This window comes from Eutrigla gurnardus (genome assembly GCF_963514095.1).
Source record: "Eutrigla gurnardus genome assembly, chromosome: 2".
In the NCBI taxonomy this organism is placed as follows: domain Eukaryota; kingdom Metazoa; phylum Chordata; class Actinopteri; order Perciformes; family Triglidae; genus Eutrigla; species Eutrigla gurnardus.
This window is the reverse complement of record NC_139916.1, coordinates 13,523,108-13,545,606: the sequence shown is the minus strand read 5'-3', so window position 1 is coordinate 13,545,606 and position 22,499 is coordinate 13,523,108. Positions and strand designations below refer to the sequence as shown.

At 43.1% G+C, this 22,499-nt stretch overlaps 1 protein-coding gene across 1 annotated transcript in view; it reads right to left on the bottom strand.

Annotated features, from left to right (window-relative positions):
• Positions 1-9,302, bottom strand: part of suclg2 (succinate-CoA ligase GDP-forming subunit beta) — a gene marked incomplete at its 5' end in the record, with an annotated part of 83,044 nt that extends 73,742 nt beyond the window's left edge. Inside the window, one exon of the mRNA XM_084033077.1 lies at positions 9,153-9,302. Coding sequence (XP_083889203.1) covers positions 9,153-9,302 — 150 coding nt within the window. The remainder of the gene's footprint in view (positions 1-9,152) is intronic.
• Between the last annotated feature and the right edge of the window lie 13,197 nt (positions 9,303-22,499).

The window sequence follows — 22,499 nt, the reverse complement described above, 5'->3', positions numbered from 1 at the left end:
AAAGCCAAAAACAAAAGTGCTACTTTTAATCAGATCTTTATGTAATGTTGATTCATGTTTTAATCAAAATGTAAATTTTTATATATATATATATATTAAAAAAATATATATATATACAGTATATATAAAATAAACAAACGACTCAAAGGTAATTTGTTTGTGTACAAGACATTTTGTAACATTACAATGTGCTGAATAAACGATGGCACTGTCTGTCTTCACAGAGGACCAGGAGTGGCTGGCTGTGCCCTCACACAAAGACACAGGGAGGACACACAGTGCTATGGCAGCAGCTGCATCAGATTGCAAAGTCCTTGTCGCAGCTGTACTGATCCACGAGTGGCACTGAAGGACAAATCTTAGTATAGGCAATGCTACTCCCAAAACACTTCTATGTCTGGTCCATAAGGTATTCAGCACAGCAGCATTCAACATCAGGACGTCTCCTATGAGGCACAAAATCGTGGTGTCTCATGTTTGGTTGAGAGCAGCATGCACAATGTCAAACTGCACTTGTTGTGAGAAGTGTCATCACAGTGAGGAAATGTCTGATCATGGCACTTTCCAAAGTCATTTCGAGACATGCATGCAACTACTCTGTCGTTTGCCCTTCTGTTAAACTTAAGGAGTCAATATCCTAGGGCTAATTTAAAGCAGTTGTCTTTATCACTATGAGAGAGGGGAACAATGTCAAAAAGTCACCATCTGACAGACTAGTTCTGGCTCCCTTGGAAATTTATTAAGGCTATAAGGCTTAATTTACAGGGGAAGGTTACAAAGCAGGCAATCACCTTTGATCAGGCCCATAAACAGCAGCCAGTCAATGCTTCGCTGCTCGTTAATCTGTCACTCAAAAAAATCAAAGGGTTGACATCGCAGGTCAAAAAACGCATTTGCTTCTTGAAGTGAAGCCCGGCCAATCGTAAGTGAAGATGTGATCCTGCTTTGGCAGTTGGTAACACTAAGGGAACATTATCTCTAACACAGGCTATTTATCAGCTCTGTGGTTTAAACAGTCCAGCCTGGGGATGTCAACAGATAACCGTTAATCGGTTAACCAACGAGAACATTTCTGAGCGCTTGAGCGTGTTGGTCTATAGGTTACTTTACGGCCTATTTGTCAACCAATTGAGTTAAGACAGGATACACTATGCGCTGAGCCCCACGGCGACTAGACCAGCGCGGTGTTCAGCTGTCCTCAAAGAAATTCTTAGTCGATTCTTAACGCTCTAAGTTTGTCGACTAAACCAGTATAGTTGATTTAATCGACCGATCTGTAAAATAGAGTTTCTCCACTAACAATTAGGGATGTATCAATACCAGTATCAAGTATTGGGTCCGATACCGTGCTCGTAAAAACTACTCCAACACAACCCCACCCGATACTGCAACGTGAACCTCTGTCTGCTGAGCCTAATGAGCTGCTTGGCTGCAACAATAATCAGATGCACAAATACGTTAAATCCATCATTTATCACCAGCTGCAGCGTATGCACAAAACAGGCAGTCCCTAGTAAGTCTCCACCACATACATTCATTTAGTTGTGAGGTTGTCAGCTGTGTGTCTGCCTGGCATACGCTGTCTGGGTCTCATGTATGTGAGTAACGTTACAGTCGTGAATGAAGCAGTGCAGTGCGTATATAGTGTATTTGCCGGTAATTAAATGCTGCAACTCCTCAACATCCGTGAGGTGACACAAGCTAAGTTCCTGTGTCTTGCTTGTCAGCCAGCTGATAATTTAAGTGACACCCCAATGTTAGTGACAACTCTGGCAGCTCTGGCTCAGGCACACTTAAGGCGGACTGAACTTTGAGGACCAGCGCGATTCTCCTGGAAATGATAAGCCTCTCCTCTGAGTTTAACAGCATCAGTTAAACCATGCCGTTTCTCTGATAGCACAGTTAAATGGTTAATTATTAACATCCCCACTGAAAACTCTCCTCTATTAATATGAGCAGGTCTCAAGAGTGCAACCAAAAATCTGTGAACAATTAGCTGGTCTTTCTATGTGTGTATTGTAATGATTTCCCCCCCACCAGCATACAGAGAAGAAGAAGAAATACCGTGGTCAGAGCCAATCAGAGTTGTCAGTCTCTGATTGGCTTCTTCAGTGAATTCTGGCGGGGGAAAAAATCAGGCCAAACTAATAGAAAACAAGCATTTCAAAAGTTACTGTGACTTCAGAATTTTTACAAATTGTCATTATTATGTAGTTGCTTTGGCTTCATTTTTATCTGTTTATTGCAATTAAATCACAACACAATGGTTTATTTTACGTTCATACCTCTGTAATAAAAAAAACAAAAAACAAAGCATCACCTTTGTGACCCTTTCAGTTTGTTTCTTTTTTTAAAAGACAAGTGTTGATTGACCTCCATATTAGCAAGCAAATTGCTTTTTGTTTAGCAATTTAATATATTATAGGGAAATTTGAAATTAACTGTAATAAACTGTACATGTGTTTATAATAATTACATTGCTTTTATTTCTGTGAATACATGTCCTCCTGGCCTTTTTCAGGTTGTGTACCGAGTGCTCTGCTAGATGGAGAACATCTGCAGACATGTTGGAAAGACTGCTTTGATTGATGATGTAGATCACATGCAAAGTGGTTGCTGCTGCATGAGCCAATCAATACCTCATAGGTATCACCTGAACAAGAGCCTTCATCATTCACCACTCCATAGAAGTCAATAATAAAGTAACAACTTACTTTATGGAGTTTATAGATTATAGGAACAGTTTATACATTATGAATATAGATAAAGCACTATGAAGAGCTGCATTAAGGCAGTAAAGAATAGAGGGGATTCCGAATATACCTTGAGCACCAGAGCCCAGCCCACTCACACCGGGGCTATCATCATAAACAAGTCTCAATGGCTGGACAAAGTGCAGCTCCATTAGGGGAAATTCTCAATACGTCAATCCAGGATGAATTCCTAGCAGAGTCCATGCAAAAATAAATAAAAAGGCTATTGCTTTTGTAGCTACTGAGGCAAAGGCACACTTTTACGCAGGCATATTCATGAAAATGACAGGAAATCATGAATCTGCATTGACGTAGCCCGCATGACACTCCTTCAAGAGAGTCGCTACAGGACTCCAGTAATGCGAGTATGAACTAGTGGCGTTGCTCTGTGGATGGCAATGTCTGTCGGTGCATGGCGGTCCACTACCTTGTTCCAAACTGAAATATCTCAAAGATTGTAGGATGGATTGCCATGACATTTAGTAAATTTTACACAGACATTCATGGTTCCAAGACAATGAATCCTTATGACTTTTGGTGATCCCCTGACTTTTCATCCAGCGCCACCACAATGTTGACATTTATGGTTTTGAGTGAAATATCTTCACAACTGTTGGTTGGATAGACACAACATTTGGTACACATTTCATATTCCCCTCAATATAAGGATTTGTTTTATTTATGACTAAAAACATGCAAATGTTATGGCATTCCTATTAGCCTTGGCTGTACTTTGTGTTTAGTAGTCATAACCTAATGTTAGCTTGCTAACAGGCTTAGTGATGACAGTGAACATGGTAAGCATAAAGCTGCTAGAAAGTTAGCTCAAAGCATTGCTGTTTACAGCTTGACAGAGTCGCCAACATGGCAGAGGACGGTTGTTGTGCCGGGTCACTGGAAGCAGCTTGGTCTGGTTTATTCAAACTTTTTTGGACATCTGGTGCTTAATTTGTTTTGCATGTTTTCATTTTCTGTTGGACTTTCTTTAACAACAACAAAAAAAAAATTCAGTGCTGTGTTGCAGTAACTTATTAAATTTTCAGCACGCATTAAATGTGTGCTTTTTGTGAAAAGGAACACAAAAATAACAAAAGAATTTGAGCTGATACATCTGGCACACAACGTTTTGCTCTAAACTGCTAACCACAGTGAGTGGACCACTGGAGCTTTGAATATCTGATATTACACAGTGGTATCCCCAGATGTCTGATGAGGTTAAAATCCTCATTACTTGTCATGGCCAGACCCTGCCTTATTAGTGACGAAAAATGACTGCAGCGTTAATTAACCAGAATGCTCCTTAAGGGGCATTATCAAATGTTTAAGAAATTAACAGATTGCCAGTTCGCCAACTCTACGTAATTGATTTGTTCCCATTCAGGTTATGAACTCGTCACATTTCCCCATCCATTTAGCTAACCATCCGGGAAGAATTTAAAGGGGAACTTTATAGTGTCCACATCCATGAGCACAGACTGAATCAGAGGGAGCAGTACTCAGAGCGACTATCAAAATCATTGCCATACTGATTGCAGTAGAATGTTTTTCTGCTAATGAGGTGGCAGTTTGCTACTTAGTTGCAACTCATAAATACAGGCTGTCTTGCAATTAGACAAGCGCTATGTAGTGAGCGGCGAGAGAGGCGACGCGCAGTAAAGGAAATGGAGGAGGCAAGGAAGCGGAGTTGATGTGGGTTTTTTGCATAAACAGGCCAGTTTGAATTACAGGCATACTTCCACTTAAGGCCAGGCATGTAACAATAGCACGCCTCATGAAGCAATAGTGGGCTAATTCAGAAAGCCAACTAGCTTGATCTTCTTTAACTACAGTATTTGAGGTCTTCTCTCGGTCCTCAGCTTTGGCACCGCCTCCATAGCTTTTAATGAGGAGTGATGGCAAGGATAGTGATGTAATAGTGGTCAAACCTAAAGCCACTTTATCATAAGGTGTGAACGCTGTATCCACCATATAAGAGCCGTGCATAGGGGCGGTTGTGAGCTAGCCAGTGGGGCGCACTCACATGCAAGAGCCTGCACTAAATTTATAATTTCATCATGATGCGATTCCACAGAAACATGATAAATTATCATGTTTAATAATCGGCCAGCTCTTTGGGGGCAATGTTAGATGGGTTTCCGTCCACCACAACCGTTTGCGTCGTCTCACCCCACAGGGAGAGAGGCGGCAACGAGCACCAAGTCCCCCGCCACGGGGAGCAGTCTAGAGCCGGTTATTTTGGGTTATTAATGAAAGTATAGACTATCGAGGTAATTACTGGGAAACACTGTACTATAACATGCCAACAACAACCTGCAAATGATTATATTCAAGCTGAGCAAATGAGAAGAGTGACAAGAAGACAGCACAGTGAGTGAGAGGAGGCGGGGCTACGTGGGCGCTGCAACGACGAGTCAACTGGCTGTCGGAGAGGAGACAGAGTGAGAAAACGGCAGCACAGCTGGTACTGGTGTGTCGGTAGTATAGAAAATTAGTTTTAAATATTCTGAATTTTAAAAATTGTTTTCGACAACATCCTTCTACGTCCTTGCCTCTTTAAAGCTAAGGCCGTGCCCAGCCCATTAGAGTATGGAGAGAAAAATGACATCTGCCTGTTAGAGAGCTGGGGATGGAGCAGAAGAGCAGAGACGGAGGCGGGAGCAGTAGAGCATGGCTCCAGGATTTAGATCAGTGAGATAGATTTGCATCATTGGCAGGTCTTTAGGCAGGGCAGGTCTAATCTCCTGCAGACAGGCTTAAGAAAAGAAAACTGACTGTTGTGTCTCTACAGATAGGGATTTAAGTAATTAGCATAGCTAATAAGAGAAGGTGTACAGAGTCACATTCAAAGGTGTCGACTCGAAGGGGAAGATAACGCAGTAATGAGGAGAAGGCAATACAAGGATGTTCGACAATGTCAAAGTTCACCCCCATATGCATCCAAGTTGACATGCATGAACTTCTTGGTTGCAGGTATATATACCCCCAGAGCCACATTCATGAATCTATAACAAAACAATAGCAATTACTTGGCGCCACAAGAGGGACTCACTGATGTTATCGTGCAGTTTGACTCGTTCATGTTAGGTCTATCATAAGAGCAATATTGCACCACTTTAACAATTAACATGGCAAACGTGTCTAGGACTAACAAACTACCTGGGCAAATTCCAGCTAAAGCCTCTGAGGCTATATCAGTAGAGCACTACAACTGCTAACTGTGTGCAGACATTTTAGTGCTTTTTGAGTAGCTTCTTTATTGGTGTCTTTATTGCCCATAGCAGCAGCCATGTTGCTCTGTAACACACTCACACTGTAACACTGTAGGATGAAAAAAAAACAAACATACAATCACACCGTCAGATTGACCCTGTTGAAATTCCCTCATATTGATTAAGGCACCTCAAGTCTCCTTGTCTTAAAAAAATAAAAAAGTAAATTCATAGGGAGCGTGGCCCCGGGCAAACTCAATTATGAAATCCAAATCACACTCACGATATGTTTGAAGGCCTAATTTCAAACATGATTGATAAGTTTCTATGGCAGCTGAACATAATCTTCAACATACTGCACTTTTAATGAATTACAGCTGTCAGCAATCACTGACATTGTTTTCTCAACTAATTTTCAGCATCACTCCCACTTCTCCCTCATTATCTACACCGGAACAACAGCAGAAGTTAAGCTAATAGGAGTGCATTCACTCATTGCATTCCCCATTTCAGAGGCTGCCAACATTTCCTAATGACTGCAGCCCTTCTAAATTATTGAAAAAGCCTAAGCACCTCACCAGCTACAGAAATGGCTATTAACCTTGGTGAAGCGATATTCAAATCCAGTTAGAGCTAACTTCGTCCTCCAGTATTCCTTGCGGGGAGGAAATGTAAATGTGTTCTTGCTGAGACAGATGGGGAAGCCGCCCGTCGTTTGAAGTTCCAGCAGAAGAAGTAGTTGCAAGTAGAGGGCTCCCCACCCCCCTCTCTAAAATATTCAGGGCCGAGTCTCATTGAGCCACCTCACTTCCCAGTGTGTTTCCTTCAAACCATGCTGGGCTTCGACACTGTTGGGTTATGGCTAAGCAGGAGCATCTTAAAAAAAACTTTAATAAAAACTTAGCAAACGTTTACAAATTCACCACTGTGCAGTGACAGTGAAAAACAGCCCAAGGATTATCTCACTGTGCAGGCAAGAATTCAGGAGATTTGATTTATGAGAGAGAGGGAGAAACAGAGAGAGAAAGAGAACGACACCTCACTAGCCCTTTAAGAGCATCCTGGAGCCTAACCATCGGAATATTGTGATGTCCTTTGCATTGTTGTTGACAAATCATTGCAAATTGAATTCCTCAGCTCTCAGCTTAGCTGACATACAGTCAAAGCTTATTTGATTATATTGTAGAGATACCTGGCTGTCAATCAGTTCAGACTCTGATACTGTGCTATAGACCAGAGAGAATCCCTGATCATTACTCTTATCACCTGACTCAGGAGACAGAGTGCGAGAGAGACACACACACACACACACACACAAGTGGGAGTATTGGAAGGGAAGTACAATAGACAGTAAATGTGAGAGTTTAAGTTTTGCAAAAGTTTGCTTTTTTAGAGCATACATCACTGTGTAAAAGAATAAATTGTGACTTAGACTAGATGCCCAGGCTGTTGCAGCAGACTGCATGGAGTCTTTCATACGTAGTGGATGTGTGGAATAGGTAAGACGTCTTACATCTTCATTGTTGAACGAGCAGTTGGGCGGATGTTCACACTAGCAGCGCATTTCCCTCCAGTCAACAAGTGATTCTGCTCCTCTGCTATTTTCAAGTGAGAAGTAGGGTAGTTTTCACATAGACTTTCATGCAATCAGACTTCTTTTTGCAACCAGAGGCCCTGATGGCCAGTACAGAGAATGCAAGTTTAAGCCACATCCACATTGGCTTCACTTACAAAATTCCGAGGTCGCCGCCTGGTTGGAACAGATTTTAGGAAGTTAACAAAATACACATCATCAATCGGTTTGATGTTGGACTTAAAGGCCACATTCTGCTAGGGACTGCCTGAACCACTTCAATGCTTTAACTAATATCTTAATATCTCCGCCATCATACATGACAAAAAAGCCAACATCTAAGGTTCAAGGAAGTTCCTACGAGCATCTGCCAGTCTTAATTATATTCCTACATAAATCCTGGGTTTAATGTTAACCGGGGAAACCAACTCTCTCGAAAAAAAAGATATTCCACTCAATTTAAAACGTGTTCCAACTGTCAAGGCTCCTCCAATACCAAAATCTATGGAGACAAGACAGAAAATCACAGTGTGTGCCTACATCACTGAACTTATATTTATAGTATCAACAGCTTCCTGCTTTGTCCTTTCAGTCAGGACACCTACACTCACGTGACAGATATTCATGCTGACACTATTCCAATAAACTCCTTAAGATTTCCCTCGGATGAATAAAGTTTCTATCCATCATCTATCAGACCTTGGACTGAGAAAGAAAATATCAAATTTGAGGCACTGTTTGTAGCAGAACGTGCAGACATTTTTATCCAGTTGTCCCAGAGCTTTGAAAATGATCACAATGAACACAACTCTGATCTCTTCTCACTAACACTGCTTTTGTTTGTCTGTCAATACAAGACAGGGGGCTGCATTTCTGATTCCTTTTTATTGGCTATGGCAGCATTTCGTTTCATTCCGTTTATTAATCATGAGGCTCGAAGCTTTGTTTGCAAAGCAGATAATGATGTAACTGTAATCATTTGCCATTGTTTACGTAGACAAACTTGATCAGGGGGTCATATGTGAGAGCTGTTGTTCTCAGCTGGAGGATCAAAGTGCGAGAGCAGACCTTTTCACCGTGCGCTTATCAGCAGTCAGAAACTTTGAGCCATGTCCTGATGGCACTGTTCAGTTTTCTGTATTACTAAGCTGTTAACATGTCAGGCTGTTAATAATGAACCAACAGCTCACAGTCCAAAGCAGAAGTATTAAAACTAAACAAACTATGTAAAAACTGAAGAAAAACTGCGCCCACACACACAACACACACCAACACACTGAGGGAGATGCAAACACAGGTGCAATGTCAAAAGATACATGCTATGAGGTATTTAACATAATAACAAATAAAGCGTTAAGTGAAGGTTTCTTTAGAGAAGCTCGTGTCGAATACGTCATTTTGAAGGGCAGTCGTCGTCACATGACCTGCATAGTAACGCTTATCACAGCGCGAGCCACCCACTTCAACTTTGATCCGTCAACGCTCTCTGCTCAGACATGCTAGCCTGCTAGCCACGTAGCTCCACTAACGGCTCCCCGAGACGATGACAACGCACGCGCGCATTACCCGCGCGAGGTGACACGCGCTTCGTCAGTGATTTAAACGTAGCGACGCTACCTTGAGTTTGTCCAGGAGTATGTGCTTGGAGGTTGCTGTTCTCAGTCCTCTAGCTGCAGCCTGGGATGCCATGGATGCCGCCATGTTGACACGGAAGACCAAAGAGAGATGACGTCGGCAGCATGTGCGAGTTAATGCGGAGCCGTTCATAGGTCATCTGGCAGAAGTGGGCGGTGCTTGAGGAGGGGCACGTTCAGTGTGCATGTACATTCATATTTAAAAGTGCAGGTAAACGGTACGTTTTGAAATGTAAAGTTATCCTTTAATTCAGTGCACATATCTAAGTTCCAGGCTGTGATGCAATGACATCTAAAACTCTCAAAAGTGTTATCACTGTATGCTCAGCATGCTTTTATATACTACTATTCTTAGGATGTTACATTTTTCCTTTCGTCTGTATTTCATTTTTCACCCAAATTTTTATAAAAAGCAGAAAGAAAAATCCTACAATAAGGTGAATTAAAAGGGTATAAACCATAATGCATTGCCTGATGCGCTGATGGAAAATGACAGACGAGAGCAGTGATTGAGACAAATCCATTATTTGTGGTGTAAAAATAATATATTTAACGTGAGCAGAGCAATACATCACGACACAGACTGATTTTTGTTGTGTTTTTTCTATCAATGGTTAAAGCTCTGGTCTATGATTTGAAGAGATTTGTCAATTTTACATTTTCCGATCCAATCCTCACTCACTCTCCTGCTCACACCTCGTCACGACCCACTTCCGCATTTGAAACTACGAGCGGACAAGACGCTTGTTGCTCTGAGCAGTTCAGGAGGGAAAGCAGAGCGGCAGTAGCAGGCAGCCTCTGCTTGCCCCACCGGCAAAGGCTGACAGAAAGAGACAGTCTGTCACTGAAAAGACAGACACAAAGCGGAGATGCGACATAAAGAGGGCTCAAACCCGAGTAAACCTCGGGTCATCATTTGAACGGTGGCGAAAGCTCCGCGAAGATATGGATCTGAAGAGCGATGCTGATACAGCAGAGTTTCTGTTGAACAGCAGGGCTCTCACGTCACACGCATTTCAACCTGTTCACACGCCACATGTAGTATTTCTCACGCAGACAAATTACCGGGATAATTAAAAAAACGTTATTAACTGTTATTTCACGTAAATAGTTCACCGAAATGTGTTTCTGAAAACATTTTATGCGAGAAATAAGCTTAGCAGTTGCTGAATCTGTCTTTATTTTAGATCAACGGTCAGTTTAAAAGATTTTCGAGAGCTTGTGGGAGGCGGCGCCCCGTCTCTCGAAACTCGCTGCGACATTGCACGGTCAGCCAAAATCTCACTCTGAACTAAGTTAAAAACTTGATAACCCTGGACCAGGTAATCTTTGGTCTTTATTGTGGATGTTGTGACACAGATAACTTTAATGGCGATGCTGGTTTATGACTGTGAAAGCTGCAGTTTTTTGTGTTATTAGACGTGTCAAGAGTATTTCTGTCTCTGCAGTATTGTTTATTTGTTCGACGCAGACGTTAGCCTGGAGGGGGGGGTGCTTCGTGGGAGGCACCGAGGGGAGGAGGGGAGGGATTAAGGAGCATAGAGGGGAGGGGTGTGTGTGTGTGTGTGTGTGTGTGTGTGTGTGTGTGTTTTCAAACCTTTCAAATCGTAGACCAGGGCTTTAAATACTATCAACCAAAGAATTACAACAAATGTTCTAAGCCCTAAAACACTCAGCACCTAACCATAACACAATGTTTATTACAGACTTCTTCATAGAAAAACTTGAATGTCTGAGTTGCTCCATTCAGGATGCAACCTTGTGAGCGGGACAAACATTCACTGTACCCGGCTGAGAGGTAGCCAGTCGAATTAGAGAGCGTAGATGTGTGAGCTGATCTTGTCTGAATAGCTAAATAGCCCACTCACACAGCCCTCCAGAGCCCTCATTACATGACGCATCTTGAAAGGGCAGAGAGGGCAAACCGATCATAAAGAGCAGTGATTATGACAGAGGGGGAGAGAGAGAGGCATGAGATACTCACTTAGAAACCATCAGTGTCAGCAGGCTAGGGAGGACAAGGCAGAGAGAGGAGATGGTGATGAGCAGCTGCAACTAGAGAGAGCTTTTCCTCAGCCCCGTTACGGTCAAAAAAACCTAAATCTACATTGTAAAACCCTGACAAACTTTTAAAATGTGCAAATGAAAACCACTTTAATGTTAACTGGTAGGGAATCTTATCTCATGTTTATTTGATAGTTTTGTTCTTAACCCCTGCTTTTGGCTGAGAGCTTTCAATAGTCAGTGATCCATATTTCGCACAGTGAGAACTTTGACGGTTAAGAGCACAAATAAAGTGAAAAGTGCTGCACCGGCATAATATTTCAAGATGTCAACAAATCTCTCTGAATGCATGAATAAACGTCTCGTGTCAGTGGAGAGTGGTGCTCAACTTAAGTCAAAAAATTCACTAAGAGCCAAAGAGAAGCAGAATGACTAAAAGATGATTCACTCGAACATTTTCAGGCTCATGTTTCTTTTTTTCCCTTATTTGTCTCACCAGAGACATCTTCTCCTCTCAAGAGGATTGATATTCAGACAGGAACGGCAGAATATCAATGGCCCTTACTAATATAATACAACTCTTCTCATTCGAGATGTTGTCCTGTCTCGCAGAACAAAAACTGTGTTTTTGCCTGCAGTGATAGCAATCATGTCATTATACTCCTCGAATACAAAGCAACTATTTCCCTTTATTTTACTGACACATTTTGGATTTAAATGGGCACTTTACAAAAACCCTAATATTTTCTATATCTCAACACTATCTCATCCACACAAATACAACAAAATAGTTTCAAAAGTGCAACTCTGAGCAAAACACACCATTGAAAAAGCAGGGCAACTCCACTTAAGGCAGGGATGCCAGGGTGAAATTGGACAGGGGGCCAGATTTTTTTCAAGTGAGACCTCAGGGGGCCGGATTACACTTTCGGACTGAAAAGGCCAAACATTGACTCAACACATGGATAGGTAGGCTATTTGAAATTATTCATGAAGGCCTACACATCAAAAAGAAATTGCATTGGCACCAAAATAGCCTCACAATGAGGCCTAAATTACATACATTACAAAGGAGGATGATTGACAGGCGCTCTCCTTCATACAATCACGTGCACACTCCATGGCTGCACCTGATTGGACGATCGCTTTCACAGCTGTCCTGTCTGCTCCCGGATTTCAAACCGACCAACATGGCGGCTCGTTTGGAAACTTTCTCTTATTTTACGACAATAGTTCACCGAAACGTGTTTCTGAAAACATTTTAAGCGAGAAATAAGCTATGCAGTTGCTGAATCTGTCTTTATATTAGATCGACAACATTCAGTTTAAAAGATTTCCGAGAGCTTGCGGGAGGCAGCGGCGCACCGTCTCTCCACACTCGCCATGAGTCGAATGCATTGCAGGGCATACCGTAATGCCTTGAATATAGCCTCAGCCAAAATCTTCGCGACGCGAACCTGACTGAATGAATGGGAAGGGTGGAAATAACGCTGCCTGTCGACACTTGCCCCGGCCAATGTGACTGGCCGGTAATAGAATACAGGCCAGTATTAGAGGATTTACGGTATATATTTAAAAAAAAAAAAAAATAGATAAAATAATAATTAAAAAAAATATTCTCCCCTTATCACCCGCGGGCCGGATGTGACGTACAGTCGGGCCGCGGGCCGTAACCCTGGCATCCCTGACTTAAGGTCTTTTTTGATTGTGATAGATTAGGCCATACGTTTTCACAGGATTTTGGTTTGTGTGACACTGAATAAGGTCAAAATCACACAATGCTGAGCATGTGCTGGCATGCATGGCCCTGTCTTCCAATTTATTCCCACAAAATAACAATCATTCTGTTTACAACTATCATGCCAGAGGCATAAATATAGACATTCAAACTATTTAATTAAATGAATAATTTCTTATTTTTTTGTCATATACAGATATGCGATGATGATTGCTGGGTAAAATGTATGTTGTTATTGTCCAATGTTAAGACTTTATTCATAACTGACAACGAGTCTGCACTAGGGCTCGCCATAAAAGGATGCAAGGGGGCCATCGTAACTACCGTAAACCACTTGATCATGCAATATGGAATGGGAAAATGGGAAGAAAACAATGCATGGAGTTCAAATAATATATGCAGTACAATATTTAAGGTTCTATTAAAGTAGAAACAAAGACAAAAACATAATGCATGGAGTTCAAATAATCTATGCAGTACAATATTTAAGGTTCTATTAAAGTAGAAACAAAGACAAAAACACAATGCATGCATAGGTATCGCTGCTGTAACCGTGAAAACACATGAAGTTACAATGTCATCATACGTTCTGGTGATTTTCCCTGGTTTCTACACTCCGAGTGGCCCTGTGGTTAATAATAACAATGTTGCATGTCCCGTCTTGTCTTCCCTCTGCTCCGCTCCCCTGAGGAAAGTGAGCAAATGTGCAAGCAGAGCAACTAATTTGAGGTTTCCCTCAATAATCTATCGTCGGTTTTCCACTCAGTGAGCTGCAAGCTGTCAGACGGAGGAGCCGCAGCTCCCACCAGGCCGTGTGGTCAGCTCTGACCCCTCCCACACTTAAACAGCAGCGGCGCTCGGCTAACAACCCGCAGGGCTCCGAGCTAGGGGCTGACACCATATAAGCCTGCCTAGAGTCTGGACCACACGATCTCTATCATCTCTATTTATCTGCCGACTCACCTCTCTTTTTCATGTCTGTCTCTCCCTCGTTCTCTATTCCCCCTCGCTGTGTTACTTTCCCTCTTTGCTTCCCCTCTCCATGCCTCTTCCTCCCTCCGACCCGCTTGTTGACCACAGTTCCAAGATGTGGGTTCAAAAGCAGATTCAGCCCTCTTCAAAAGTCAATGAGACAATGACAGCCAGGCTCTGCCTGTTTCATTAATGTGCCTGGCTGGACAGCATCGCAGATCACCAGAGAGAGAAAGAAGAATCCACAAGCAGTCAGAAGGTTTTTGCCTCTCCGTCTGTCCATCTCACAATCACAAAGTCTGGACAATTTAATGAACCTTCCTCTAACTGAATGCTGATGCGCTCATGCTCCATAGCTCATCCTTTAAGGAAAGTAGACATGGCAACTTACTAGGTCTGACCTCTGTGAATATATGTAGACGACGCACTGGGGTGCAGACGGCGCATACGAGAACAAGGACACATCACAAGTTGTGAAAGTAGCTTTCCAGCTTTGTAACACTGCTGTGTTTTTGATCAAAGCTAGAGTCTTAAACTCTCTTTTATGATATGTTTACATATAGATTTGTGTGGCATTAGCTTGGCAGAGAACAGTTTTGTTTTCTATCCGGCAGAATACCAAATACCAAATGAGTGAGAGAGAGATGGGGAATTAATGCACTTAACTGCTGAGTCAACAAGCAAGGAATCTGGGGGCTTAGTCACAAAGACAGCAAGCAGACGGCCTGACAGGGAAATTAAAATCAGCAAGAATGATGCTATGAGGACCTGAGAGTGACAGGGGTTGGACGAAGAAGAAGTGTAAGAGATGGGCAGAGGTGGGGACGGTCACTGCCACCCTGTGCTCAGCACATCTTTTGATATGACAGACGGCAAACATAATTAGTCATCATCTTCTGTGCTAACCCTTGGAGTTCACAATGTCACAACCATGCATATGTATGAGCCTGAGCCCTTCCTTTCATCCTTCCATTCGCTTTCAACGCGTTTTGGACAGATTATGACCAAATAAACAGTTCGGTCTTACGAGGGAGAGCAGGACGGACTTCCTCCCAGGGTTGCCTGCCTTACCTCAGCACAACCCACAGCAACTTTCACTTTTCCACCATAAAATCCATAACAGCCCAAGAACATGAGCTTGGTGAGGCTTGCCTTGTTTCTGCTCTGAATGTCAGTGCTGGAGAGTGAATCAATACAGCGACAGGAGCTGCCACGTCTTCGCTATCTCTCTCCCCCGGATGTCTGTCAGCCACACTCAGCTGGAGGCCCTCCAGTAATGTGCCGTGGAACAACATAGTCAGTGGGTCTCCATACCTGGAGACAGACGCATCAAACGGAGCTTGTGAAGTGTTGGGTCTACCAGCGTCTGATGCTCCTGCAGGTTCTGCAGCAGAAATCCCCGGATGGAAATAACCAGCGTGGATCAAAGCAGTGGAGACACATTATCATGATATTACAGATAGAGAGAAGAGAGAGGCATTCATGTCGGTGGCTAATCGGTAAATCATGTATGCAGGTGAGCTGATGCCGAGCACCGGTAGGCTTCTCAGAACACCTATGCGGAGATGCCATGCCGGCAATATCCATTGAGGAGTTGAGCTGCACCGCAGAGGGAGGGGGTTGAGGAGCCTTTTTTTTTTGCATTCCTACAATGGAAAACTAATGCTGACAATCTCTCAACACCAACAGCATGAAGAGATGGAATCTGAAATGCTGCCTTCAATAGAGCCCTGTTTTATTCCAGGCTTCAGTATCACACACAGCGTGGCTCGCTGCACCGGGGAGCATGGAATTCATACCCCCAACAAAACCAAACACAGCACCTAATAAACACACAAACACAAACGGACACCCACCAGCATGCGCATCCCCCCCCCCACACACACACATGCAGTCACACACACTGTGGCAGGGCCAGCAGAGGCTGGGAAAGTGCTTAGATGTGCATATGAGAGAGTAAGAGGAGCCAGATTCCTTTACAAGCCTCTCAGCACACGCTGGGCCACCTTCGTCACCAAAGGGGGACTGGGTCATGCTTTAAAACTTTAAGCTGCTCCTCTGCTGCCTTTCATTCCCCTTACAAACATCCAGCATACATCAGCGCCCTCCTTGCCTGTGACCTCGAAGTAGCAGCACGACGCCTCTCATCCCTTGCTCTCTGATGGCGATATCTACACGTGGACAAGAAGATGTGCCGAGGTAGACGGAGCTGTATTGGCCAGCCTCTGAACTCGTGGAACATAAAGCAAACATGACTGTTGCACATGAATCTCCAGGTAGGGCGATGAGAGAGATACTGTGTCTTCACCACTATCATCCGCGGGTGCACATCCTCGCCATCCCAGGTCGAGCATGAAAAATGCATGCAGGTGAAGCGGTCGGAAATGTCAATAGAGAAATCAAAGCAATCAGGGTGGTGCTAGAGGGGATGTTGGTGTGATAAATCATCTTGTTCCTGACGGGGGTCACAGAGGTGTGGGGGGGTGAGGGGCAGACAAGGTGGGGGGAGGGTGCACATGGCAAAGTGGAGCATGATACACACATCTTAGGGAATGGCTCAAAGACCCCCCCCCCCCACCGAAGGTGCTATTCAGAGTGTGGCTCTTGATGCAAAGTCATTTGTGACACAGTGACCTTTGCAGGGCCCCCCACTCTCACTGTGAGTTATTTGTTTGATTTAAGCCTTGTGGTGCCGCCTCACTCTCTGGGGAAATGATGACAGATACACCCATGGGCTCGAGATTAGCTCAATAGGACATTATTGCCTACATCAGAAAAGCTGCTATAGAGCCAAGATCACTGATGGATGATAGTTCCGAAAATTGTTTTCCGGGTAAAATGATATCCAAATGCATTTTTTAGTAGCGAAAATGTTTTTTCCCCCCGTTGTCGTTGTTTCTGCACACTGACACACGATGATTAAACCTCTTGGTTTTCATCACATAATATAGCTGGAAATAGCAGTGGGTTGTTTACCATACTGCCATTTCCTATTGCCAATTGAAGTATTACTTAAATAATGCAATGACCGCAAGCAGATGTGAATGTCAGCTCAATGGCTAATACCTACAGTTCAAACTCCCAAGGCAGCCACCCGCTCCACCTTAAAGGCTGGTGAATAACTAAGGCACAGTAACATTCTCCAAGTGGAATGCGTGCCGATGAGAGAGGGAGTAGGAGGGTGTTATCTGAGGCTCCATTAACCTTGTTTGTGTAGAGGCACCTCCACTATGCTAAGCCCACATCGCGTGGGGAACCTCAGGGGACCCTCCACTAATTAACCTTGTGGAGACACCCTCAGTAGAGGGAGGCCTGGGCCAGAATAATAAAGAGGCCTTTGCCAGGCCATTAGCAGGAAGATTAACACATCCAACTTTCAAGTAGCTTTTTGACACAAAACCAATATTGGTCTGTGCCGGCTCGGCCCGGGTTGTGACACAGCTGAATTCTAAGTGACACGTGTGTTTCAGCCTCTCACAGCTCAGCCATCACACAGCCTTTTTCTTGGCAGCTCTGTCACCAGAAAGTGTTTGCATGGACGCCTGTAAATACGGGTTTTTATGAGCATATTCTTGAATGTATGATTCTGTAGATTCATGAATCCTCCAGGCCGGCACGTCTGTGCTGTAGAAGGAAACCAGTGTTACCACGGGGAGAACTTGTTCTCATAAACTGATAATCAAACTGAGGAATATTTTGCTGTGAGATGACACGGCTTACTACTTAGCTCAATACGGCGAGGGACTCTTTTCAACATCATTCTTTTTTAGTATTATGGATTTCTCTCTGGGGATTTCAATCTTCTGGTGGTTGGTGAAAATTGGCCTCTTAAATCCTGAGTCATGGTCCATATTCCAGTCGCAGCCTATGCCCTTCTATTTCTATTGTATATATTCAACTAAGCATGGACTATGTAGATGTTTTTAAGCAAAACATTTTTTAAAGAATTTAAACTTTAGCTAGAGGAAAGACATCCATGTAAATAAAAGGCAAAACTCAGTCCAAAGTTACTGTCGCACTTCACGTTGACTCTGTCTGCAAAGTGAGCAAAAAAACCCCCCAAAAAACATCTAATTCAAACACCCCTCCCTTTATCATTATTTGGACTCTATCGTGATATGCTTTTCCCATCAACCCTATGAATGAGAAAGAGTTGGACTTGGGAATGTAAACATATTGGACAGTCGTGCGGATGAATACAGGAAAAGGAGAGGAAATATATCCCTCAAAGATTTGAACTGTCAGCATAAACACGCATGCCTGTGAGCAGGTGGAAGTTAAAATCTTTGACGGGCTTTATCTCAGATTGCTTGACATGCTGGGATTTGTGCCAGCGGTGGTATTATAAAAAATGCATACAAAAGGTGAATATGGCTCTCTCTCACCCACTTTTTTTTTATCAGGACATGCCATCATATAGCTTGTTCTGTGCATGATCTGTTTGTGCCTCTATCTTTTTCTTTATTTCCGCTCTCCCTACAGTGTGTTTTACTTTAACTTTATCTGCAAACAACACCTGCACAATGTTTTGGGCGGGTGCCACATCCCCATGGTGCTTCCCTACACTAAACTTTACAGCAGAATAAGGAAGTTTTGCACTTCTATACAAGAAAAAAAATCCACAGATAGCCAAAAAAATTCAAGACAGCACTTTGAGACTTCAAAAGAAAAGGACACAATGCATTTGAATATCTTTTATGACTCTCCCTTGCCGATTTATATTTATTAAATCTCTATCCGTGAGGGAAAAAGATGTCATATCTGAAAGGACCGGCTGTTAGTCACACTTCAATAGAAGAACAGAGGAGGTGGTCAAGGCTAGACGTGTAAGAATTATCACCTCTTAACCCCCTCATTGATTTGGACGTATCTTATTGTGTCATGCAGCATTGTGAATTCCCAGAGACATGATGTCAGAGTGACTTTGTACGGTGGAGCCGGGCGACAGCATGGTGCGTGCTCAGAGACCTTCTGGGCTTCATGCATAATGCTCTTTGTGTTTCCTGGGAAGGATGGACGAGTGACAGGGAGGACTGAGTCCCTTCCAGAATCTCAAATGGATTACGCTCACTTCCTCCCTCCTCTCGCCCAGCTCTCTCGCTCCCTCTTTTATGCTATTTGCTGGAAACATCCAGCGTCATTGATGTGGCCTTTTCCTGTGTGTGGCATGAGAACAAAGGAACTGTGCTTCCTTAGCATGCTTCGGCCGTCTCTTTCTCCCACTCCTTCTCTGCTTATCCTCCTCTCTCTCTCTCCAATCTGTTCTCCTACCTCGCTTTTATCTCTCACTTTTATGATTTATTTTTGCAAGAATGCCTGACCTGTGCTCTCGCATATTCTTAAGTGTCGCTTCAAAAGAGAGATTCATGTCAATTATTTCCATCTTACACAGATAAAGTGATACAACAAGATTGGATACGGACAATTAAGTGTGCCTGTTTGGTTTAAAATGACACTTATTTCCTTTCTAGCTGCCAGCCAGATTCACGTTCTTGATAAGATGCTCACCTTGAACAGAAAGGATTTCATCTTTATTATAGTGAAATTAAATTAACTTGATATGTAGAGCCAGCACTTCCAAATTCATTAGAAAACCTTGGTTCCTATTACAGGAGGGGGGGATGGGGGGGTCATACAATATTCCCTAAATTTCATTACGCTCTGGTTCATTACATAACAGCACAGCGCCCATTAGCCCGTTGCACCCACATTTACAACTTCATGAATTATGAATTGGTTCCCTTTCATCACAGCTGGAACACACTCCCTGATGTGCAAATTACACTCAGGAAAACAACCACAGCCCAAACAGAGTTAGGCCACAGAATCCCAAGCTCCAAACACGCCTGCATGGACCTCAGGTGAACCACATAAAATGTAAGGGTAAAAAAAGGAACAGTTTGCGGCATTTATGAGGATATATTGGCAGAAATGCAATATCATATTAAGTATGTTTTTTTAATTATAATCACCTGGAGATAAGAATTTCTTATTACCTTAGAATGCGTCCTTTCTATCTACATACGGGATAGGACTTCTTCCCCGGAGCCGGCCGCCATGTTTCTACTGTAGCCCAGAATAGACAAACCAAACCCTGGCTGTCGTGAGGGCGACTTGTGTTTCCACGTTTTCTTGTCAGCCACCGTAGTTCTCCAACATGTTTGTCACGCGGGAGAAGTTTCAGTCGGTTGCAACTTGGTCATAATCTGCAATCTCACTGCAAGATGCCACCAAATCCTCCACAATGTGCCTTAACAATCACATCGTTCATTGCCTACGACAACATTCTGTTCAGTCCATCAGACACATTTCTTCTCCACTAAGCAGACAGAGAAGTCCAGACAACACAATCTGGTTTTAACATTCTGTGGTTTGCTATTTCACGGACAATAAGTTGGAGTTTTCTAGATAAATCCATCCCCTAACGTGCCCCCGGAGGTGGCTCTCAGGGCAGAGGATGTATTAACAATAGATGTATACTCACAGCATTGGCGCATCCACACAATTTCTCAAAGCCTGAGACTCCCTGTAGTGCTTTATAATGCTCTGAGATATCCAGGTCAGCCACTAGCTACATTCACACTCCATACAAGCCCACTAGCAGAGATAAGTGAAACATAAATCAGGGAGGCGAGAGAGGAATGGGCCCCTGGCGTAATGCAGAGGTGATTATGAACTCAAATGTGCACTCTTTTCAATAAAAACATGAAATATGATCTGGCTTCAGGAGAGTTGAAAGACACTTACAAGAACATTAACAAGAGGTGTCCTCTGAGGTTAGGGCACTGTTACAAAACCAGTTCTAATGCCCAACGTGGTGTCAAATTCAAATTTATAAGAGCACCATGAGCGGGTGACGAATCCACCACCATTTCATTTATATGACCCTGTGATGACAATTAAAACAAAAGATGAGGAGGTTTTGCTTCACGAGGCACAATGAACTGTCTTCAAGCATTTAAACATTATTAAATTGATTTTATATATTTTCAGAAGAAGCATCTCTGCTTACCAGCTAATGGACCGTAGATGAATTGCTCCTTATGTGCGAAGAGAATTGGCTATTTGATTGATGAACCCTCGAAACGAGCCTATAAGAGTATCGAATGGTTAAGGTTTACCGTTCAAGTTCAATGTAGCCAGCTCATCAAGAAAGAATAAGATGCTACACACTCTTCCCCCACACAAATAGAGGTAGGGGGAGATAACATTTCTGTCCTGAAAAGTACATTTGTCATAGATGCACCATAACAGACACATAATGGGTCTTCAGACCCAGATGCCTACCCTTTTATATCCACCGTACACATACGCTTTGATGGTTCAAAGTACAGATTTGGACACATTTCAGCATGAACTAAAGGTACAGTTACTGTATTCAGTTAGATAGCACGTTGATCAGAGATCCTGGGTTGTGCAAGAGAACAAAGCACTCATCCATCACCATGGAGACCTGAGGGTCAATGCTAGGAAGCAATGTTTACAGGCTGGCCCCATCAAATACAATCAGTTGGTGGGAAACGAGATGGGGATCCTGACCTGTGGTTGCAGCAGCAGCAGCAGCTCCTTCACCCTGACCAGGTCATGAAAAAGAGCATCAGCATTGGATGATTCTGTAAAACTGTCTGGGTGGTCGAGGGTGAACACACGGAGGGTGAAAAGAAGTATATACCAAAGAAATATTCGAAACAAACCTAGATAGTTTAGATAGACAGGAAATCCACTAGGCAACAAAAGGCTCGGTGACAATATATTTTTTAAACCCTCGCTATCTGCAGTATCTGCATACGACCACTATGGTATGGTTAAGGTTGGGAAAAATATATTGGTTCTGGCAAATAAACTAGGTATGGTTCAGGGTCAGACAACGAAAACACTACAAGGCTGCAGTTACAGTTGATAAAGCTGCAAATGTTCATTGCCGGTAAGTGCGAGTGGACAGATATAAAGTACTTCCTTCCTTGGAAGTCAGCGTTGGCAAATAATCGTTCTGGCATTTGTTACTCTGTGAGAACTAGCGATGAATGGGAAAAGTGGAACATTTATTTGAATTCCCAAATTTTACAAGTTCTGTTTAAGGACCATTATGGTCTTCGGGGGTATGTGATTGTACTTTTGAAGGTACACACAGTAAGGTTACAAAATTGACTTGCACAAAAAAGGCTACGTAAAGGTTGCTGTAGCAACCAGCTTTTGTTCTCCAAAAGGTACAATTTTGCTGTACTTTGTATCTGCCAGTGTATCATCCAATCTCTGATCCATATCAATGGACCCTTTGTGTTAAATAACTATGTCAGATTTGCCACCACTGACGGATTTTCACAGCAAAGCTTACAATCTTAACCATGACGCAGGGCAAGATGGATGCTGATGTGTGCTCACAGAATCTCATCAGACACGCCACTCCACCTCAGCTCTGCTCGTCTCTCTCCTTCAGCGTCACTCTGATTAGGCTTCTAAATTGGATTCCAGTGTGGTTCTATCATTTTCGTGTTGTTGTTTTTTTGTGCAGCCTCCACTTACCCTCCCTCCCACTCCTGCTCCACCTCACACTCTGCCTCAATTTTTCAGCTTTTCTCCATTTGTGCAAACTCAGCTTTCGCTACACCGAAGGGC